The 23,215-nt window shown below is 30.6% G+C and overlaps 1 protein-coding gene across 2 annotated transcripts in view; it reads left to right on the top strand.

Moving 5' to 3' along the window:
* LOC129960181 (cadherin EGF LAG seven-pass G-type receptor 1-like) overlaps positions 1 to 23,215 on the top strand; it is a 152,116-nt gene that overhangs the window by 51,943 nt on the left and 76,958 nt on the right. For both annotated transcript variants that reach the window (XM_056073389.1, XM_056073390.1), the window contains one exon: positions 20,892 to 21,118. In XM_056073389.1, coding sequence (XP_055929364.1) covers positions 20,892 to 21,118 — 227 coding nt within the window. The remainder of the gene's footprint in view (positions 1 to 20,891; positions 21,119 to 23,215) is intronic.

Raw genomic sequence — 23,215 nt, forward strand, 5'->3', positions numbered from 1 at the left:
ATAATTTTCCCCCTTTTTCAATATGAATGGAATACACGACATTTATTATTTAAAGTTGATCTTTTACTTTATATATGAACCGTTTTACTCTACTACTTTCTTACATTTCTCTGGAAGCACTATTATTCCCTTTTTCCAAAGGTATTAGAGCCTACTTGTAAAATATTTCTCGGTATACGTTTTTATTTTTCTTTCGCATTGGAGTAGTTTATCATAAAGATAATTTTTTAATGGTAGGGATCATAAATAGTCGAACGTAATTCATTTGGGGAGTACGGAGGATACGTTTGAACATCTAAACCCAACTGTAATCGTTTTTCTCTTAAAACCAATTCAACATGCAGCTTTGCATTATTGTGACGGGTATATGACGTCTTGCCGATTCGCAATTGTGGTCGCTTTTCTGCTGTGATAACTTTCAATTTATCAAGTTAATTGAAGTATTTGGTAAAATTGATTGTTTCACCTTACGGAGTTCTTAGTAGAGTGCACCTTCCCAGTCCTACCAAATGGGCAAAAGAACTTTCGCTGTGTAAGTCCTAGCTCCGCAATAGTTGTAGGTCAATTGTTCTTCGATGAAATGCATTTTATATGCACAATCTGATATAAAATTTAAGTTTTTGCCCTAGAGACAAGCCTCTTTAAGAAAGAAACTCTTTTATGCCAAGAAACAAATCGCTGTAGAAACGCAGTTCATAAGGTTAGTCTCCGCCAATCTGTGTGGAATCCAAATTTCACATCGTCATCACTAACCATAAAATTATTGTTGGTTATGTACAGTTGTTCAAGCATATTAGTGACATCACACAAACGATAGAGCAGGTTTTCAGCGTGTGTGGTCTTGATAAGGTTCCTACCCCCTAAGGTCCTACCCTTGATAAGGTCCCTTGTCGGACGCTATTTCCTCCATCTTTCAAGTCGAAATTGCCGGCTCTAAATCAATTTCGGACAGTTGTAGAACTACTTCTGTAAAAAGTACGAATTTCATCTGCAGTATTCTTTGCATTAATATCTTTTTAAGCAATGATACTGCAAATGCTTCCTTTGACTATACACACTGAATGGCATAGAAAAAAGTTTTCAAAGAGACTGTATCAGCAACAAAGATATCTTAAAAGAGTTCTGAGACGACTGAAACCGATGCCATAGATGGTTAATAGATAAACCTCTATGCTAATACACACGTAGACAGTAAAATCATTTCTAAAGAGGTGCGAAAGAAACTTATGGAACACCCTAAAAAGGGAATGGATCAAAAAAATTGACATTTGATAGAACAATAATTAGAAAAGAATTAAGAAAATTATTAAAATCTGGGCGTGTTGCAGTTGTGTTTCATATCCAAGCAGAATCAATTTTATATATACTGTTCGAATTAATTGGGACAAATAGAAAAAACGACTTAAAAAAAACTTAGTTTTTAATCATTATATACCTTAAGTAGGCTGATAAATCTCTATATTAGTACGAAGTATGTCTTCCTTGAGCATAAATGACCTCTTCAACACGTCTTGGCATTGACCCCATTAGTGTAGCGCACATGTTCTTGACTTCGTTATCTTGGAACCACACTTGTATAGTACTTTTTATCATTTGTTCTGTTATCGTGCATTTCATCTTAGCTAAATGATCCTTGAAAATATGTTATAAGTTCTCAGTGGGATTTTGGTTTGGTGAATCACCAGGCCAATCAAGCACTGTGACAAGGGGCAAGTAATGTTGAAATGTTCCGCCAAATGTTTCCATGAATTGAAAAATCCTACTGCTTAATATTTATTTGTATTTGACAGAATTCATCACGCCTTTAAGCTTCCAATGCCATTTGTTGTGAAAAAACCCCAAAACATTTGTTTAGAAGTGTGTTTTTACCGTCTGTTGGACATGATCTGGTCGCAGAGTTTCACCTTCACTTCGTCTAACTAAATACGTTTGATTTATATCCCTGCACAAATAAATGTGTTTCATCACAGAAAATCACCTTCTTCCAGTCGTTAACAGTCCATGATCAGTATTTTTTGGCACATGCCAAACGTTTTTCCATCATTTTCCGAGTTGGAAATTGTTTTTTTCTCGATCTTGTTGTATTACGGCCAACCTCCAGAAGCCTTTTCCGTATAGTTGAAGTACTCACTTTCAAAACCGTTATCCATTAAATCCCTTCGAAGGTCTATGCTTGTCTTTCTTGAATTTATTTTGCTACTTTTTATTAGGATTTTATCAAATCTTGGACTAGTTTTCCGTTTGAGCCCACATTTTCCTTTTCTTTTTGGAGACAATGATCCGGAATCGTGAAATATTCTTAAAATTCTTGAAACTCTTGATTTTCCCACACCAAATGCTGTAGCCATATCTCTCTCAGTCATAAAAGTGTGTTCATAGCAATTATTGTAGAGCTAAAAGAAAACATTTTTAACTAATTTATTTAAAAAAAAATATGAAGTACAGGAAAGGTAATTCTGGAGAAATTTTTCAGAATAAGTATACCGAAAAGGCAATGTTCTCATTTAACTTTGCTTTGTTGTGATGGATTACTTCAGAAAAACATTAAATAGAAATTTCTTTAATGAAGATATTTTTCTTATAAAACAAAACAATTTTTGTTTTTAGAGCCCGAATTTCATTTCAGTATTAGTTCTTTTTTTTAAATCAAGCAATCAAGGAAAATAGAGTTATATAGATGTTATTTGTTTACATATCTTTAATGAATGAGTGTATAGTAACACATATTTTTCGATATAATGTGACCTAATTTAAGTTATTTAATAGGCCTGATTTAGTTAATTGAGAAGTAAAAAAATAAAATCGTTTGATTATTTAATTTTTTTTTCTTTCACAAACCAGCAAAGTATTACTATTTTTATCTAATAATATTTTATTAATGATTCATTAATTCCCTTACAAACAGAAAAATTCTATCGGATAAAATAATTTCATGTTAAATGAATTTATTTGAATCATTAATTGTGGGATCGGATATTGGTAGAATGAAATCTTTTCTTCATTAAAACTTTCTTTCGCTAGATTGCTTGCAGTTTCAACTTGATCTCAAAGAATACAAATACACATACAGAAGACGGTCAATCGAGCATCGATTTATTGAATCTGTTAAAAATTCGGCGAAAGATCATCCATCTGAGCCTTAATATTATTTCGTTTGGAATGTAAAAGAACTCTATCGCTAGGGTTTATTACATCTTCCCGAGTGAAAAAACAACAACAATAAGATCTTTACAATGCCCTTATTTGAAGAGGAAGTGTCGGCTTCTATTGGTTTTTACACTTATTTGAAGTATTATATAAAGGTTTTCCAAATAAGGTTAATCCGTAAATATTGATACAGTGAAAATAAAAAAGTAACAAGTATGTTTCATTTATAAAATGTTTTATTTCTGACATGCCATTGTCTTTGTATAGTAAGTAAACATTCAGAGTTAAGAACTTATAAACATTTAATCAAAGAAAAATGCAAGAAACAATCTAGCTTAAACGGAAATGCGGCCAATTTTATGCCTCAAAAATATTTAATATATAGAGACGGTAACGATATTAAAATGAAAAAAGCAATTAATATTTTGTCTTTGGATTTTATCATCACTTTTAATATTTTGCATACAGATTTCAGTACTTTTTTTTTTTGCAATTCTTCCTTTCTAATTTCTCCCAACTCCTCATTATTCCAAAGGTTATTTGATAAACTTTGTTGTCTATTAATGTTCCATGAGGATTGCAAAGGGAATCTCAGGTATTCGATACAGTAACCCTTCCTTCAAAATTTTTGTTGTTTGAAATGTATTGTATTAAACAATTTAACTTCATTTTGAGGTGTATCATGTTAAATAATCCAATTTCATGACAATCCTAGTTTATCAATACTAAATAATATTCTTTTTCAAGAGAGCTAGGTAGATTTTGTTTATTGTAAACTCAGCAAATATTAAATTTCCTACCTTTATTGCCGTCATTTCTTTTATTTTTCTGTTGGTTTCTTTTATATTAGGAACTGTCACGAATATTTTTCTTAGTTAATTAAGCAGTTTAATAAGATCTGCAATCTACTATTCCGTTTATGTTTGCTTATTCTTTTAAATTTTTGTGAAGAAAAAATGGGTCTTTTTCGATTTCTTCTATGTACTGGACTGCAACATGAGTTTAAGAACTTTTTGCTTTCGTAATTTTCATATAAAACGAAGCACATGTCTTTCTACGTTAGATTTTCTTGTCGAATTTGAAGAATTTAGGGCAACAAGATGACAGTTTGGAATCGCATTCTCTTTGAATTCTGTCATAGTGAGGCAGACCTCGACATATTTACAGTTATTATGACGTGAGAAAGTTTGACAAATAAAATATTACCCATCAATTATATTGAATACTTTATACATTATACCGATATTACAGATTTCTTTGATATTGGTTTATTGAGGAGAAAAATGGGAAATAAAATATCAGTTTTAAAATTATTTTAGCAACATGCTATTCTTTAGAGATTTTCTTTTGTTGTAGAGGGCAATTTTTCTGTACTTCTCTATTTGAGATGAGATGGTTTGCAATAGATATTGATAAAATCACCTATATTATTTTTTGCTTCATTTTGTGTCTTTAGTAGTATTTGCCTTCTTAAGAACTTCCTTCTCGAATCTTTATTTGAATGTTTTTCATTAGTTGGTATTTTAGTATGAATCGTTCGTTTTTATCTAGTTATATATATTAGTTATATTAGTTTCTTTCTCGATGCCAAGACACGTTTATTTTTCCTTATTTTTCTTTTCGGGTCCTTTAACTCACTTTCATTGTCAGAGTTTTCATTGATGTAGTTTCATAATCACCATTGAAAATCATTTTGCTAAATAGACGATGTATAAAGTTGCGTCAACAAAAAAAATGGTATGGGTTTCATTGAAGGTAAAGTATGTATAATGAGCATAAATACAAATGAAATATATAAAACAATTTCTTATCGTATTTCTAGGTCTTTGTTTTTTGATACAATTTCGACCATATTTATGCACTGGTTTCTCAGTGTAAAAATAACCCAACTCAGTGGAAAAGTGTAAAATATTTCATATATCCTATTTAAGGAAATAATAATTTTTCCTGGAAAGAAATTTTATCGTAATAGTTGAGTCAAAGAATTGCGCATCACCCGTCTATCATGTTCTCCTCTATAATTTAAACAGCTGTAAAATACTCAAATTTCGAAATCTACTGTCAAATCTCCATTTCAGAAAAAGATCATACATGAATATTTTATGATCACCGAAGCATAAATTGTCAAAGAACATTGAACATCTATATATACCTTCCTTTTCTTTGTACTTGGCTCTCCTGACATGTATTAATTTTTATGCACATTATCTAACTTGATTTGTTTCATGTTTTATAGTGGTGGTATTTTGTAATTGATTGTGCACTCATATTCTGACCAGTTGAAATTTCTGTGTGTTAATTATAACAATACACTAGTTTAATATTTTCAGAAAATTATTAGTTATATATTCATTTAAGAAATTTGGATTACCTACGAATGGTACCATCTGGTAACGAATATGAGCGAAAACAGATTTCCAGAATCCATAATAATTACAGGATGGCCATAAAATTTCTTTCCCCATTTGAAGGCACTTAGAGCTAAAACTAATGAGCGAAATCAAACTAAATTTGCAAAATATATGGGGAGATGAATTTATCAATAAATAAATATATAATATCAAAAGGTGTTTATTTTGTACGTGGAAAAAATAAATGATATATGAAAAGTTATTTATTTTGTATGTGGAGAAAGCCCGCATCGAAACTGTTGCACCCTATTGTTGATTAACAAAAGATTATTTTCTGTGAGTTTAATATTGCATGTCATTCATTTTTATATATGGACTTTTTATATCTTGAAATTATCCATAAACCATCTCCCGTGTATTAATTATGACTCGTTTTCACCCAAATGTCTCTTATCGGTGGCTTTTATTACTAATTTCTTTTTTAGGAATTAACTTTCCCATGCCTTCCTCAGTCTTCAGCTAAAATTTGGTTTCATTCAATTTATTAGTTAGCTGAAAATGCATCACACATGCAAGTTTTTTTCATTATAAGTTAACCCTTAACTTAAGGGCTGTTGTACCAGATTTTTTTTCCCTTTACTTTTATCTTCGGGCCAGATGGCAATTAGCCGTCGGACTGCCTGTTGCCTTAACGGTCGTCGTAAATCTGCCATCTGACCCATTGTACGACCACCCCACCTGTGGTTATCGATCGGGAGCTTCCCACAAATTGTCGGTAAAATGAACAGACATCAAAGAACCCCGGAAAACCACAAGAGAGTGGAAAGAGGGTAAACTGTGTCTGTTTCAAGAGGAGCACGGGCCGTTGGAACGGGAGAACAGATGACCCATTAACACTACGGATGGTCGAAATCGGAGAGGTTATTTTCAACAAACGCTTTTAAAAGGAGAAAACATCTAGTTTTTCTCACTGAATGCCTGTAGTTAAAGTAACTTTTCTGAGTTTGGGCTTAAAGGTGAAGGAGTAAAATATCGTAAATAACTCAAATTAAATATAACCTTCTTTTTAATACATTAATAAAAGAATGTTTTTAAAAATGTTAAAAAAAAATTATTACAGTGTTTTGTCTACATTAAAAAAAATGGTTTTAGGGTGTATATATATATATATATTATTTTTTCAAACTTCCTAGTTTGCAGGCAAATACATGCAAATGGTTATTATTCATATTTTTACCTTCCATCTTTATTGAGTGTATGTTTTTTTTTATTTTGAATCCATATTACTTGAACCCTATTTATTTGTGTGCAGAAGAACAGCTTACTTTCCATTATTTCTAGTCTTGTTTATATTTTATTGTTAGTTGAAATTCAATTTTCTTTTTTTATTAATTCTCGAAATCATATTTAACCAATGTGTCTTTTGGATTTTATATTTGTATTCAAATATTTTATATTTTGCTAAATTTGGCTACTGTGCAGCAGCTGATACCCATCTTCCGAGCATGACTTATCGGGGAAAAGTGAGGAGAGTTTGGATTTTACAGAAAAATAGTACAGCATTCATAAGTTGTAGAAACAATTCTCCCTGTTTTACATCATACCTGATCAAATGTCGATTGAAGAAGTATTAGTTCAATTATTTTAGAAACCTATTCAAACTATATCGCTGCTTGTTATGGAGCTGTTTATACAAGATGGGGTTGAACTGGACTATATCTGATAACTGAAGAAAGAAAATACTTGCTGTTCTTTAATGAGAACATTTGGGAAAGTGAAGTTCACATAAAATAAAAAAAAAGCAAAATCTTTTACAAGCAACTTTAAGATAATCTTAAAGATGTTATTACATAGTTTATGGATTCATTTCTGGCGATTTATTCATTCGATAAGTTTAAAGGTAATATAATGTACGTTAAGATTAAGAACTTATATTAAAGATGGTGTATGTAATTAATTTTGAACAGGAAAATCTTCAATGTTTAGAATTTAAAAAAAAAAAATTTTCATCGCTCAATTTTACAACAATTTTAACTGAGTAAAAATGTACTGTTAAATGAAATTTAATCAATGATTTCAATAGCACGACAATTTAAAATACTTTAATTTTATGTTTACTTTAAATATTTAAATGTGCCAAACGGCATCAGAAAGCGATGCGAAAGTTCATTTTACAAATCCTGCAATTCTTTAATGAGTTGGTATAAATGCTGATTAATATTAAATTATTGGAAAGCTATTTCTACTATCTCATTTAATATCGTATCCAATGAAACTTTCAAATGCTACTTTGTTCAATTAAATTTTTTAGGGGGATGCGGAAAGGAAAAATAAAACACGAACGATTCACTTTTCTACAATATATTCGGGTGGTGGTGTGTGTGTGTGGGGGGGGGGTGATGAGCAGATACCTTTATTTTACTATTTCACCCTTTTCGAAGGTACAATTTGTTAATGGCCAGAGAATTTAATCCAACTTGGCAGTACGTAATTACCGATTAAACAATAACCCCTTAACCTACGATTTACGTTCCAAAAGTTTGGACCGAAAACTTAAACAAAGGACTTCCAGCCACTCCACGGTTCGGCAAATTTTATTTATGTTTTAGCCCGATTATCGTACTGCGGGTTATGCCCGTAGTTGTTGGTTAAGTACTAATACTTAGTATTCACTAAATAAGTCAATTCCAAATAACTTCAAGAAAAAGAACATTTTAAAATTAATTAAAATAATTAAATTAATTGATAATTAAATATTTTTAATTTCTGCCTGTAGGTGATATTTACTGCTTGCTATCGAAGCTGTGTCCTTTGTCTTCTTCCGAATACTAATTGGAAAAATAATCATATCACAAAGATTTCTGCATGGTTTAAAAAGTATTTTTAAGTACTGATGTTATATAAAGAATTAAGGCATTTCGACTTAATCGTTGGTTGTAATTCGAAGCCTCTCAAGAACTAATTGGAGATTTCGCATTCGTATTTGAATAATTATGCATTTAATTACTTCAAGAATCTTTACTTTCGTTTATTTCAAATATAATTTGATAATTTAAAAACTGAGGATATTTTTTTAAATCTTAAATGAATCTTAATATTATTTTATTCTTAATCATTTAAATGTTGTTCCTTTTTATCGAATTATTATTATCGAATTTTAAAATTATAAGCTAAAATGAAATCACTCGCAGACGCTATAATTCGATTTAAAAATGAATAATCCAGAAACACCTTGTGGAATCGGTAGCATCAGAAGACGTTATTTTATTGGATAGAAGATAAAAGAATTCAAAATTCAATTAATTTGATTTCGATGCCCCAATTACTTTGATTTTAGAAACTACGAGCTTTAGGAAAAATTATCTCCTTTCAAAGAATTCCAGAGAAGTTTTTTTCTTTTTGTAGATTGATATCTTGACCGGATATTTGCTTTTATCTTTAGAGGCAGATTTGTATTTTTCCTTTGAAAGAGATTTATAAAACCTTCTCTTTGAAAGAGACTATCCAAAAGTATTGTAATTCTCTATTTTGATATAAATTTTTTCGCAGCCGTGAAGCATTCGGTTTAAGGAAAAGACAGTGATTAACCCAGAGAAAAAAGTGTGCCAAATTGTTTGAATTTTGCTTTTAACCTACATTAAATTGTGCGAAAGTACGAAATGCTCTACAATTAATATTAATTTTACAAAAAAAAAATTGACATTAAATGTCTCCGAATGTGATTTGACAAACAATAGACAAAGAAACGAATATTTACTGATCCAGGTCATTTTGATTTCTAAAACGTTTTCCATTCGTGGGCTCAAAATGTTTTCATTTTGGGGGGAAGAGGGTAATTTTTTGTTAATACAAATTTGCATTTTTCTGAGAAAATAAGGCAAATAAATAATGCATTAATTGAAAAAAAATAAAAGCTTGGAATCATATTATAATTTGACATTTTTTTCAATGAGTGCTTCCACTGAAATGTATTTTAATTCTAATATTGAATACTTAAAATGTTACCCCAAATTATTTTGTACAATGATATTTGAAGGAGAAGCTTTGCAGTAGTTAAAAATAGTTTTTCTCAAATAGGAAAATAGTTATATCTTACCGGATTAAGTTGCTGAAAAGAAAAATTGACTGTTAGTTCTTGTTAAGGAGAAATGGATTCCCTAGTTTCTTTGAAATATAAGTAAAAAATGAACGAGTATATCTTAGTTAGTATAATATAACTTATGAATTGTAATAATTTATACACTATTAAACAGCTTATTTACAAAAAATACGTTAAAATATATGTGAAATGTATATTACATATATATGAAATAACTAAAAAAACATGTAAAGATTACAAACATTATTTACAGATATTAATTTTCTAACAAGCTTTATATCTGTAATTGAGAAAAGTCTTTAACTTGCAAAAAAACGATATCGGTCTTGCCGTCGGCGAAGTTTCTCAACTTGACTCTGAAAATAGAAATTAATCGAAAGCGGCATTTTGAGTAAGGGAAAAGTTATTGTCGTGAATTGCATTTTGCGTTGTATATTTTACAGATGTGATGCTCCTTATGCGATTTAATTCTGCTACATATATTCCGAAATGACATTTGAAGCTCATCAATCATTTAATGAGAAAAGCATATAGCTTTTATTTCGGATGTAAAATTGGGTCTCTTATACTAGATGCTGCAACTTTTGTTCAAAGAATCTGAGACAAAAAGAAAATGACTTTGCCTTTTGTCATTCTTCTGAATTGAAGGAAACTAAGTGATCATGTAAGTGATTGTTATTTCTGTCATCTTGGTTCAATCTCATCGTAGAGGTATTACGAAAATCGAGGGCAGTAATTCCAAATCATAAGCCAGTTTCGTGTCTTCTGCATTTAGTGATAAATATAATGTTATACCTCTGTCTCAAGAAAAACTGAATACCCTGATAATACCCTATTGGTGATTGAGAGTAGTTTTTCTTGCACACAGCTTCATAAGCTCTGTAAGGATGCAAATTGTGATTATGTACTCCAACAGCTTGGAATGCTTTCGCGTTTGTCAGTGAATTTCCTAGGAAATGTGAAGTCAAATGACAATAAGAAATTAATGTGTTTGTATGCAGGAAATTCCGTATAACAGGGTGGGCAGGCTTTTTCAAGGTGCGGGCTACTTATAATTTTTTCAAGGTGTTGCGATCCACCCAGTGGCGTAGGTATGGTGAGCTAAAAAAACGGTCTACAATATTTATTATAATTTAGTCAAAAAAAACTCGAACATGTACTTATCTACATAACTACAAGCATAATAATAATAGCCACAAATATCAAATGATGCATTTAAAATCAAACAATTCAAAATAAATTAGAAAACAAATAATTTTCATCTGAAGTCAATTCTCGTAGTTATAGTTAGCAGAAGACTTAGTCTGCATACTGTTCGCCATTCTTGAATATCTCGGTTTATAATTACTAACTGCAAATTTTATACCGGATTCTAAGCGGTCGTTTGTGAGACGGGAACGAATTATATTCACAATGTCTTAATTATATTCATCGTTTAAAATGCAGATTCACGCAGGTAGGTGGAACCCTAAGAATGATGTTAAATGATTTGCAACTTTTTTAAAATTATGACACTATATTCGTCCATTAGATTCCAAAAGTTATTCTTTGCTTCTGAAAAATGTGCTTTTAAAATTTTGCTATTTTTATGGAGAAAAACTTTGTTTTCCTCAAGAGACAAAGATAATTTATAATTTAGATTTTCAGTTATTTCTTCCACATCAACATTGTGAAATGGGTAATACATGAATGGAATAATTGGTTCTAGTCTAGTAAATTCTTGAAAATTTTCTCGATTTCAGAGTGAAGTTTTATTATTTCCTTATAATATTTCTTTTTGTTTAATTTGTACATCCGTTTTTAAACAACTCATAAGAAATATTTTTGAATTTTTTCGTCGGTGTTCCATAAATATGTTTCTTTTAGTCATAGGTCTAAGTAAAGGCGGTCACCCCAAAATGTCTTAGCTATCCACCGATCGGTCGCGATCGATTTAATGCCCAGCCCACACTGCCCTATAACTTTAAAAATGCTTTTCCTGCAGTGTCAGTTAGACCTTTTCCGTTGTTAGTAATCAGCATGATTAATATTTTAATCAAGGTCTTGCAATAACGGAGAAAATACTCCAGAGATGTCAATCCACTACAGTATTGGCAGATTACTGATGGGCAATTTACACACTTCACTCCGAAAAAGCAAACATAAACGACAATCCAAAAGAATCTGTAACATGGATCAAACATGTATTTGTTTTATGCTAAAAATATTAAATTACAAATAGGGGAAATCACGAATAGTATTCATATTCATGTTTTGAAACTTAAAAAACTAGTAATAAATCTCTTTTAATCTCAGAGAAAAGCATTTCATCGAAACTTGTGGTAGTGAGCAATATTTCGCTATTTAATTAACATATTCTTGACGATCTACCTCAATTAGTAAAAAAAAAAATATTAAAATAAGCTTTATAAGGGTAATTAAATGTAACATAAAGTCATGTTTATGTTAAATTATAAGCTCAACAAAACGTTAGTTATAATTATTCTTCAGACTATGGTTAAAAAAGCAGCGTGAGTATTCTCTGCTACTCTTTCTCGTATATTTTCAAAATATGATGAGTTTGAAGCATAGTATTTTTCCTTTTGGTATAGATTATTATCATCGCATATAAAATTTCATTTACGTAGCTGGTTCAGTTTTCTAGTTATAGTGTACGAATAGACAGGTCAGTTGCTTGATTTGATTCATCATATATTTTCTAGAGATAAATCTAATGTTGAAATTCATCCATGTAGGTTGTTCGCTTTTGAATTAGCTTGTTCATATGCGTCCCGTAGTTAGATTCTATTCAAAACTTGAATGAAATCGTCAATCTTAGTGTAAAAAGAACACGTTAAATTTGATTCATTTAGTTCATATTATATATTCACAGACAGAAAGATCGACAAGCAATCATAAATTAAAAAAATTTAAGGAGATGTTTGATGATTTATTTCTGTAAATGAAGAAAAAGGAGCAAGTAATTTGTTCTCTATTTAATAGAAATTATTTTTCTTCCATTATAGGAATTGTATCTCATTTAGGATTATTAATTTTTGAAAAAAATGAATTCTCATTTTCTTGGTCAAAGCAAGCATGTTTTGTATAAAGATGAAACCTCGAAACTGTATTGATTAAATTTTATAACGCTACACGATGAAAAAGTTTTTGTAGTAAAATTGAAACTTTCACATTTGTTATATACGCTTATGTTATAAGTTTTATGAATAATATAAATAGTGTTGTCTGTTGATTACATCAAAAGACTCGATTTGTGCATACGATTGTGTATGAGACAAAAGTAGGTTTTCAGATGATTCGATATAAAAAGAACAGTTACCCATCTTATCCAGGCAAAAGAGTGCATAATTAAGAAGCCTGTCTATTTTTCATTTCGACTGTTATTAACCCTCTCGATTCCAGCGGGGCGGTTTGTGAATTTACCCTATAACATCCACGTGGGTCGGTTTGGGGCGGCTGCTAGCCGTTTTAGGGGAGATGGGTATTAAAAGCGCTACTCTACTGAGCACTCCAGGAGGTCCTCGTTATCTTCAACAATCGCGGCTTTTTCACAGTAGTTTCCCCTGTGCCTTAGGGCGGTAGGGGTTGAGGAGGAATTCACTAAATAGGTTGTTGGCGTATATTTTGTATTTTGAAAGGGTTTTAGTTTCTATTTTCACGTGTTGTTAGCTCAAAATTGGAAAGATTTTATGGCCATTTATAAAAGAAATTTTCCACTGAAGTTCTCTGGTAACGATGAATGATATATAAGGATACCGACACGTTGTTTATTTTTCGGACAAGCATTAGAAGCCCTTTTCAGTAGTAAGACTATTGTAATGATATAAAGACAAACCATTGCATTGTCAATGCGGCCTATTCACATCGCAGTTTTCTCACAAAATGGTAGCGACACTTGTTACTATGGAAGGAAGTCGTTTTACACTCCAAGCATCTTATTCTTTCATCAAAGGACTGTCGGAAATTCTGAGGCCGTGCACAAACTACCGCTTTTAAAATAGAATTAAAAGACAAAAAAAAAAAAAAAAAAAAAAAAGATTGGGAGTATTTTTTATCGCCCTCTTCAAAGAGTGAGATAAGTTATATAAATACTGAGTTCCTTTTTAGAATGCCATTCTGGAAATTTCTCTTCAGTTGTGAATTTCTACTCTTTATTTTATGTACTGTGAATCGGGTGTTTGGATTATCAGAGCAATTTTTCTATTGAAATGCTTGTTATTTTTTCATTATGAGTAAAAGAAATCGTGAACACACTGAAGAAGAAATTAAAGCAATTTTACTTGATTCTGATGAAAGTGACAGTGATCTATCAGCGAAGATGATGGTTGGCCAAAAAATGATACTTTAGCTGATCTCTCGTTTATTCTAAGCAAAGAAGCAGGAGATGAAACTAACAAGGGTCAGACGAACGAGAGAGATAGAGATGAGGAGTCAAAAAATGTTATATAATGTACATACTATCAAAAATTTGCAAATGATTCCCTCGTGTGTAAATTTGTGGAAATTTAATATGAAGCTTTCGTTCAAAAATTTATCTTGTCTTAACAATACTATAGAAAACTTCACATAACATTTTAAAATCAGAAATTCAGCTTGAAAAATTCAACATGACAGTTCATACTAAAAAAGTAATATTTATGATTAATGTAATTTTAAATGTGTTAAATCTTCATATTTAGTTTATGAAGAATGTAATGTTTTAGTAAAATGTTCAGGCTGAAAACTGAAGGAATGTATTTTTGAAATATATTTCACTGAGTAATTTTTCCCCCTAATTTTATTTCATAAATTTTTGCATTTCAGTATTAAATGAAGTTTTAAAAATATGTTATCTCATCTATCGAAACAATTCGATAAATGAGATATATAACATTTGACGTAATATATTCCCTTGGTTAGAAAAAAATGTTAATAGTTATATTTTAAAAGATTAGTAAAAATGAGTGGCAAAATAAAGATTATTTTGGAATTAAAGATATTTATATTTACCCTACATTCTTTTTCGATTATTTAATGTAAAAGTAAGAATGCGTAAGGTTTTGGAAAAAAAAAATGTGAAAACTTCTTTAAAAATTTAATTAAAGTTCTAAAACTTTTCTCTTAGTATCACTATCGAAAATGCAAAATAATATTTTATATTTAAAAATTCAATAAAGATGATCGTTTATACTAAAAAAAAAAAAAATGCTAAAGACAATAAAAAAAAATCTTAGTTGAGTGTTGGAAGAACATATTATTTTCGAAACATCTTTCAAAAAGAGCAATAACATTTTTTTTTTTATTCGACGATTGTTTTTATTTCGGTATTAAATGAAGATTTAAAACATTATCTTGTTTATCACTGAAAAGCATTGACATCTATACTATGTAAAAAAAATGTAGTAATTGCATTGATATATGTATAATGTATGTTTTACATTACTATGTAAAAATTTTTTACATGGTAATATATGACATATTATTTAATTTTGACAACAAAAAAATATTAAAGCCTATTGAGAATTAAATGAAACATAAAGATGTTTTTGAAATTGCTAGTAGAGCCAGTTTTTATTTAAATGGTTTGGAAGCCTAACATGAAACTTACGAAAAAAAAAAAAAAACTATTTTCTAAATTATAGAATAAATTTCAAAATTTTTGTAAAAAAAAAAATACCCCATAAAGATGATGAGCGAAACACTTCACACTAAAAAATATAAATACATTAGAATAAAACTCTTAAACCGATGGAAAATGAATCTCGTTGTCGAAAACCGCAAGGCAATTATTCAAGGTAGAGCGTCGACAGTTTTATTACTTCAGAGTGCGGGGGGGTAACTGCCCCTCAGCTAGGAAGAGTCCATGTCTTTCAGAGACAAGCTGAGAAAGTCTGGACGGTAAAGGGAGTGCCACTTGAAAAGTGCTTGGATGTTAAAGAGTTAAGGCTCAAGACAACCTTTTCGAATCCTTATTTTCCTTTTGAATGTATTTGTCAAATGCATTCTCAAGCGAGATCAAGTGTATACTCTCATTTTTTTTTTTCTTTTTTTTTAATCTTTCGACAATTTAGTTGTCTGATAAGAGATCGAAGTTGAGAGTGCATACGTTCAAAAAAAAAAAAAAAAAAAAAAAAAAGTCAAGAGACCTCAACAATCGCCTTTTGTTGAACAACTACTGGTCGGCTGCTTTAAGAACACGCGACTTAGTATTAAGACTCGCATACAATCGACTAAAATAGTTGTGACGACTTCATTTAATCTACAGGACACGCTGCAGGATTTTTAAGAACAAGCAGATTTCATATCCTATGGAAAAATTACGCGAAGAATTTCCTTCCTTCATTAAAAGTGTTATTTTTGATCTGAAATGTGTTTTAACCATTGAAGAACATAACCCAAGTTAATTCGTTCTATGTACATAAGACAATTAAATATAACTTGGCCCTTAAGCGATTAATAAACGAAAAATTATCTAATCTAAAAAGACTCATTATCTAACCGAAAGTGATTTATCACTGAAGAACATTTCATTGTTCTGTCATGAATTTTTATATCAATTCATTTTTTGTAGATACTTAGGTGGATTCGAATTAATTTGGAATTTTTTATTAAATTGAATTCTCCATTTCATGGAATGCATCAGTTATTTTCTTGGAATAACATAAACACATAGTATGCAATTGAATGCCGTTAAAAAAATTTCTACGATAATGTATCGCCTGCATGTTCAATCATCACAACGAAACAACCGAATCAATTTGAAAAACCGACTCCCACACAACTTTTTAGCCGTCGAAACAACTGTTTCTATATGCCTACCGAAATTATTTTTTACTTATTTTAGAAGACAGACTATTTATTTAATACTGGATGCAAAGCTTTTCGTTTAAAGAATTTCAAATATAAGAAATAAGAGGGCAACATTCTGAAAAATTGGTTTGTATGAAGATGAAATATTGTAAAAATTTATACCAATTGAATAAATGCTGTTAACTTTAAAAATAAAGAATGTTTCAATAAAATGGTGACAAACATTCCAAAACTAAACAAGAAATTTATTTTTGAAAGATAGTTATATCATTATAGAAATTGTCTGTTCTCAAATTTTTGATCAAAGAAAAAAGTGATTATTAATAGCTTATCGGAGTGATTTTTTTTCTGAGATAATCTTTTGGAAACAAATATTTTGTTCATTTCTCAAGGTATTCCATCCACAACTTAAAAGCATCTAACCATGCATGATTATAAAAATGGTTTTAAAGATTTAATTTTGCTATGTAAGTTGATATAAGTGCTTCTACAACATCATCATAAGCCTTGTTTATCACCTTTTATCAGATGGAGACACAAGATCATGCAAAACACTCTACTTTTAACTTAATTAAGAAATTCTGGAAATATGAAAAGTAAGGCTAATTTAATTGATAAAGCATAAAATCTAAATTAATTTAAAGCTGCACTCACCTTTTCCCTGCATTCGATTTAAATAACAAAATCAGTTAATTGATTTCTTTAGTTATCAAGAAGTACTGGAAATGTTTACAATGCGGCTTTATTTTGATGTTAACTTGAAATCTAGATAAAAGATAAAAAAATGGTTAAAATCTTTTTTTTCCCCTTTCCACAAGCTGATCTGCAGACAGTAGAAAAAGAGAAGCACTCCACATGGCAGCCACATGGCCGCTGGAACCGGATACATGACGTTTCACTTGGGGAGGGGGGACTAGACGCCGTACACTTCGAAATAAAATTAAAAAAAAGAGAGTGAGAGAAAGGGAGAAACAGAGGATTAATTGGGCTAATGTGCGAATCTGTGCACAGAGGCTTTTGTCCTTTGCTGTTGAACACTGAGGTGACATTTTCAATAATTTTCTCTCACGATAATGACACATCCATCATCTGGGTCGTTGGATTTTATTAAGAACTATTGCGATTGAAAAAAATGTTTATCTATGGGAAATTCCGATTTTTTTTTAAACCGATAATGCCTCAAGTGAATGCCAGTTTTTCAATTAATCATTACAGAGCAAGCAGTCATTTACACATTTTTTTTGTGGTACCGTCGTCTCTTATCGAGATAGTTGTAGGGGAAGCTCATACTTTTTTCTTAGTGTTGCTAATCGAGGCTTCTGAAACACATTTCTCTTCCAACATATTTATGATTAAAAAAATTATCTTCAAGAACCCAAATATACAAACATGTATACAGGATGTCTACACTACTTGTGCCTTAAAACCTAATTTCTAAATTGTTAAAATAGGCATATAATTTTGACAAAAAGAATGTTCTAAATAAAATAAAGTAAAGAAATATATTTTATGCTGTTTCAGCCAATAAATGTAGGACTGAAAAAAGTACGATGGCTAAATTTAATTAATAGAATAATTTTGACAAGCTAATATTTTAAGCAAAGAAAATTCCATTTTCAGTGACTTCTTGGTGGAAAATTTGGCAATTAACGAATTCCGATTCCTCATGATTGCTGCTGTTGGGTCAAAAATGAGGAAATTCGGAGCTCCCTAACATGGTCACAAAAGAATGGATCTTTTCTTGTATAAAATGTTGATGTGCCAAGAATACTTTGCTAAATATGATTATTGGCATTCGGAGACTGTTAAAGAATTGAGACTTTGTAACTCTTTCAGTAGTACACTTATTGACTTAAACAACATAATATATATAAGGGCATGCAGCGATCTCAATTTTCTCCCACTAAAGTCTTTGTTTAAATTAGAGCAGTAATATGCTTGTCATTTTTCTAAAAATAGTCCTAATCCAATATCTAGGCGCCTGTTATCCAAAACTACTCTTAATTAAAGTTAGTTTCAGTAACAATTAAGTTTTTCTTTTTAAAAAATATATTCCGAATATTCCCCATTTTCTGTTTTTCATATCGTTTACTTCCAAAAGGGTTTGAAATGCAGTTTAATTTAGTTAATAATAATAATTTTTTATTGAATGGAATATAAGACACATTCGAATTAATCATATTACAAGACAACTTTTTTCTCAGGAGTATAGTGAATGGACAGTTTTAACACTTTTCGTAAAGGCAACATCCCAATAAAACCTTCGGAATATTCTGCACAGTTGAACTTTTTGTTTCTTTTGCCTTCTTCTTATCGCATTTTTCTTCAAATAATTTGTTACATTTATTAAAATTACTATTGGGAAAAGTTTTCCACTAAAGGCTTCTCCATGTAAAGTTTTGTGTAAAGTCTTTCACAAATTGAGTATGGACGTCATTATGTTTGCTGTAACGATGAGCGTTGTCATCAGTTTATACATGTGGAGGTACTTCATCATCCTCTGAAGAAAAACTTCTTCCCTTTTTCTGATTTCTATTTTTTTTTTTTTTTTTTTTCCCTTCTGAGCATATACTTTCAAGGCTTTATTTTATGTTTTACCAGCAGTTGACTATTTTGCAGATGATAGAGCTTTTTCTATTTTTTTCTTTTACAAAGACTCTATGAGAGTGATTTTAATAGAACAGCCACTGACAAGAACAGCATATTCAGCTCTAATGTTAGTTTGGAAGGAAGTATGAGGGTGGATATTAAACGAATATCTTTTAGAATTAAAATAGGTGTTACATTGTGAGATTTTTGTTGAGGAGAATTCTCATTTTAGAATTGCTTGTTAATATTATTCATGATTCAGATATTTCTTTCTTCGCAAGGAAAGTAATTGCATCTATGAAAATGTTAGAGGTAGGATTTCAATTGCTTTACGATCTTCTATGGGGATTCTTATTATTAATTTTTCTGACTTAGGTCTTTCCTATTCGTTTGATAAACTGCTAGTTCAGGAAAGGATATATAACCAGTAAATTTTCTGTCTATTGAACGTAGTACATTTTGTAGGCTTTCATAAACGTTTTATCCTTAGGCTGCATATGATTAGAAGAAGGAAGAGGCAGACATACCAAAAAGATGGAAATTTTGCAGACAAGGCCAATCATATAAATACTGAATGTGTGTGTTGTGGGACCACTTACAATAAAGACGACAGAATTCCCTTTCATGGGTTTTACAAATGAAATAAAATGATTCATTCTATTGGTAAATCATTTCAATTAGATCTTTGGGTAATGAGATTTGATTGAATCCACCAGAAATGATGACATTCTTAAACATTTTCAAGATGAGATATATCTATGACTTCAGTCATCATTTTTCTGGGGAACACAATCATTGATAGTTGAAAGAAGCAGACGTACAGCACTATGATAATACTTAGGAAGTGTTAATAATAAAGACTAATGCGATAGTAGGAATACTCAAGTGAATGATGACGAGAACAACTCTGATACACGTCCATCTCCTCTTTCGGAATCTTATCACAAATCAAAGAAATACAGTATATCAAAATATAATCTATTGCAGATATTATGATTATCTCAAATAATATAACTTTATCATCTGAACATTATTGATTAAACTAAAAATATTGAAGCATGTTTTAAAATCATCATACAGGAAAAAGAGCGAAAGATTCCAGAAGAAGAAAGGGGGGGGGGCAATCAGATCAGATGCGTCTGGCTTTTCCAATAAATATTTAAGTTTTCGATAGAGAAGACTAGGGAAAGCTGACGAATAGAATAAGACAAATAATGAGTCTATATTCATATTATCAAAACTTCACCGTTTTATGGATACTATTAGCGTTAGATACTAAAAATTCTTACTATGAAATCACCGCCACTATTTCATTATTTGTTAAATGTTATTAATGTATTTTGATTGATATGCTGTAATTTTCAAAGACAATGCAGTCCTAATACACTTTTTAAATCACTATTTATTTGACTCAAGTTACTTAAACAGTGATATGGATTACTGTTGGATCTTGTGTGTTTAACTATATGGACAAGCATAAAATGTTTCTGTTTTTGGTGGTTTCTAATTTCATGATTATCCCAAAAATCTATTTATAGTTCTATTAAAAGCACTGTTACTTTGATGACTTTTTTAGAAAACTGAATAGAATTTTTCTGTCAAGTAGCAATAATTAAGACTTGTGAGCATAATAGCAGCTATGAGGAAAATAAATGAAAGAGCTTTCAAATATGCGTTAACCATACGAGGTAGTTGGTGGTTTAAAATACCTGTTTCCACTGTCTTCGAATTCAAAGGGAACAACTGAAGTTAAGTGATGAGAAATGATTTTAAAATGAAGCTTACAATCTTATTTAATAAAACCACAACTAAGAACAATCCTTATTTGGGTGTTTATTATTATATACATATTATTTAGCCCTTCTGTAAAAGAGAAATATTCCTAACATGTATTATAATTGATATTTGTGTCGCAGGTAAACTTGTCTTCAGGCCTTTAATGCACCAGCCCCGAATTTACGCAGGGGCACCTGCGGGAGTTCACGTCACTACAGTGCATGCTTATGATCCCGACAGGCCGAGGAAAAAAGTGGAATACAACTTACCCAATGTGCTCGACTATAAGCATTTCATAGTGGATAAAATGTCTGGAAATCTATCAACGGCAACGATGATCAATAAAACTGTTGGAGAATCTTATCAGGTAAAAAGAAATTATCAGATTTTTTGATCCTCTTGCATTTTTTTCTTGAAATCTGTTGACATTCCTTTATAGATTAATTGATGAAAATGAACCCCAAAATTACCACAATTGGAAGTGGGAAATCAACTGTAATGTCACAAGAATTCCGTGAAAACAAACAAACAAAAAAAAAAAAACATAAATCACCAGCGTTTGTATTGTATTTAATTTACAGATCTAAATTGTTCTTCTTTAACCCTTATCGTGGCAAGATGATTGCTTTTTTGAAGAAAAGCAAAAAAAAAAAAAAAAAAAAAAATGTATATAGGTAGCTTTTTTACGCTATAAAAAACATCAAAAATTAATAAAAAAATCGTGTAATAAAAATCGTTTAATAAAACTAAGTTAAAAATTATTTTATAGTGGTAGTATATTTTTATAAAGTTATATGTATGGTATGCTATACAAAATGAACATAAGGGTTAAATGAATTGCAACAATTTCAGGTTGCAATTTTTGTAATTTAGAATGTCTGTATTCTTTCCATTCTCGCTTTTTCTTTATATTTTATTTAATTTTTCGTGTTCATACCACGGAAGCGTTTCCAAATTTTTATACCCAAACTCAATGTTATAATACGTTTTTTTCTCGCTTCTTATTGAGTACTAAGCCCTCCATTTATCTCAAACCGCGTAGAATGGGAATTTAACCAATACTGTACTTACTGTGCAGTTATAACCAGGAATAGTGGAAACAATTAAGGTCCGTTACACACTGACGAAACAATGAACAACGAGCAGAACGCTGCCCTTTTCCTGTCACAACTTGTATTTTGCGCAAGACATGTAAGGGAATCGTAGCAAACGCCGGCTTCCAATGCCTTGGCAATGCTGCCAATCCAACACATTGCCCTTCTCATTTAATTACGATAAAAGAAAACTAGGCCGGATAGTACATAAGCCGGATAGTCGCGAGTGTACTGTAGTTCCCGAACAGGAGAGATATGTTAAAATCTTTAATCGAGCAAAAAATTTCTTATGTCATTATCGAAATGGTAAAGAAAGTATTTGATATTTTTTTCTCACTACTTTACCATTGAAAATTTTCTATGTAACGTTGGAATAAAAACATCTGACCTCAAAAGAAAAATTGCCACTATTTATTGGAATGTTATTCAAAGTCTATTTAAAGTCTTATCTAAATATCCAAGAAGACGGTCTTCTTATTCTTTCCTAATATGAGTTTGAATAAATTACATTAATTTGTGTGGAAAAGGAGAAATACATATTCCAGTAAATCATATTCAGAGAATTTACTGTCCAATTCTGTTGCGTAAAAAAATGTCTCATTTTACCTGTAAATATTTATAGACATTGGCAGTAAAATTACATTAATTTAGTTAAAAGAATTTTGAAATTTATTAAACTCAACTAATGTTTGTTTTTCTTATATATTTTACTGATAAAGTTGATTGATTTCAAATTCTTTCAACTGGCAATTTCAGATTTTACTCGGAGTACAAGATTTTTTTCATCTTCATATTGGAGATGGCTAATTCTAGCAAGTGTGTTTGGTAGCAAATAAACTATTTCTTTAAATGCTTGAGCATAAATCATGCCACTTCATCTGGACAGAAGAAGTGACCGAGCATTTATGAAAGAATTTAATCAAGAGCTTCTTCATTTAATAGAAATCTAATACAATAAGACGATTTAGACATGAAATGTGAGCGCATTCCTGCTTATTGCTTTGATAAGTGATTTTCTTGAAATCAAAGAATATTGCTCTGAAATAATGACATTATGCATTTTAGTGTATCCTTTTCCATATGCAAAATACTAGCGAACTGAAATGTGTGATCATATCTGATAATTCGATACGTAAATACAATACACTCCCAAGTATACGGTCTAATGTGGCTGAAGGGCAGGCCGGATAATAGAAAAGCCGGATAGGCCGGAGTTCAATGAACTCATTTCATTGTCTACCAATACCAGAAGTTAAAGTTTTTATACCCAAACTCGTTGTTATAATACGTATTTTCTCACTTCTTATTGAATACTAAACCCTCCATTTATTTCAATCTACATAGAATAAAAACGCTGCCGTGGCCTGGAG

The sequence above is a fragment of the Argiope bruennichi genome, chromosome X2 (genome assembly GCF_947563725.1).
Source record: "Argiope bruennichi chromosome X2, qqArgBrue1.1, whole genome shotgun sequence".
Classification (NCBI taxonomy): domain Eukaryota; kingdom Metazoa; phylum Arthropoda; class Arachnida; order Araneae; family Araneidae; genus Argiope; species Argiope bruennichi.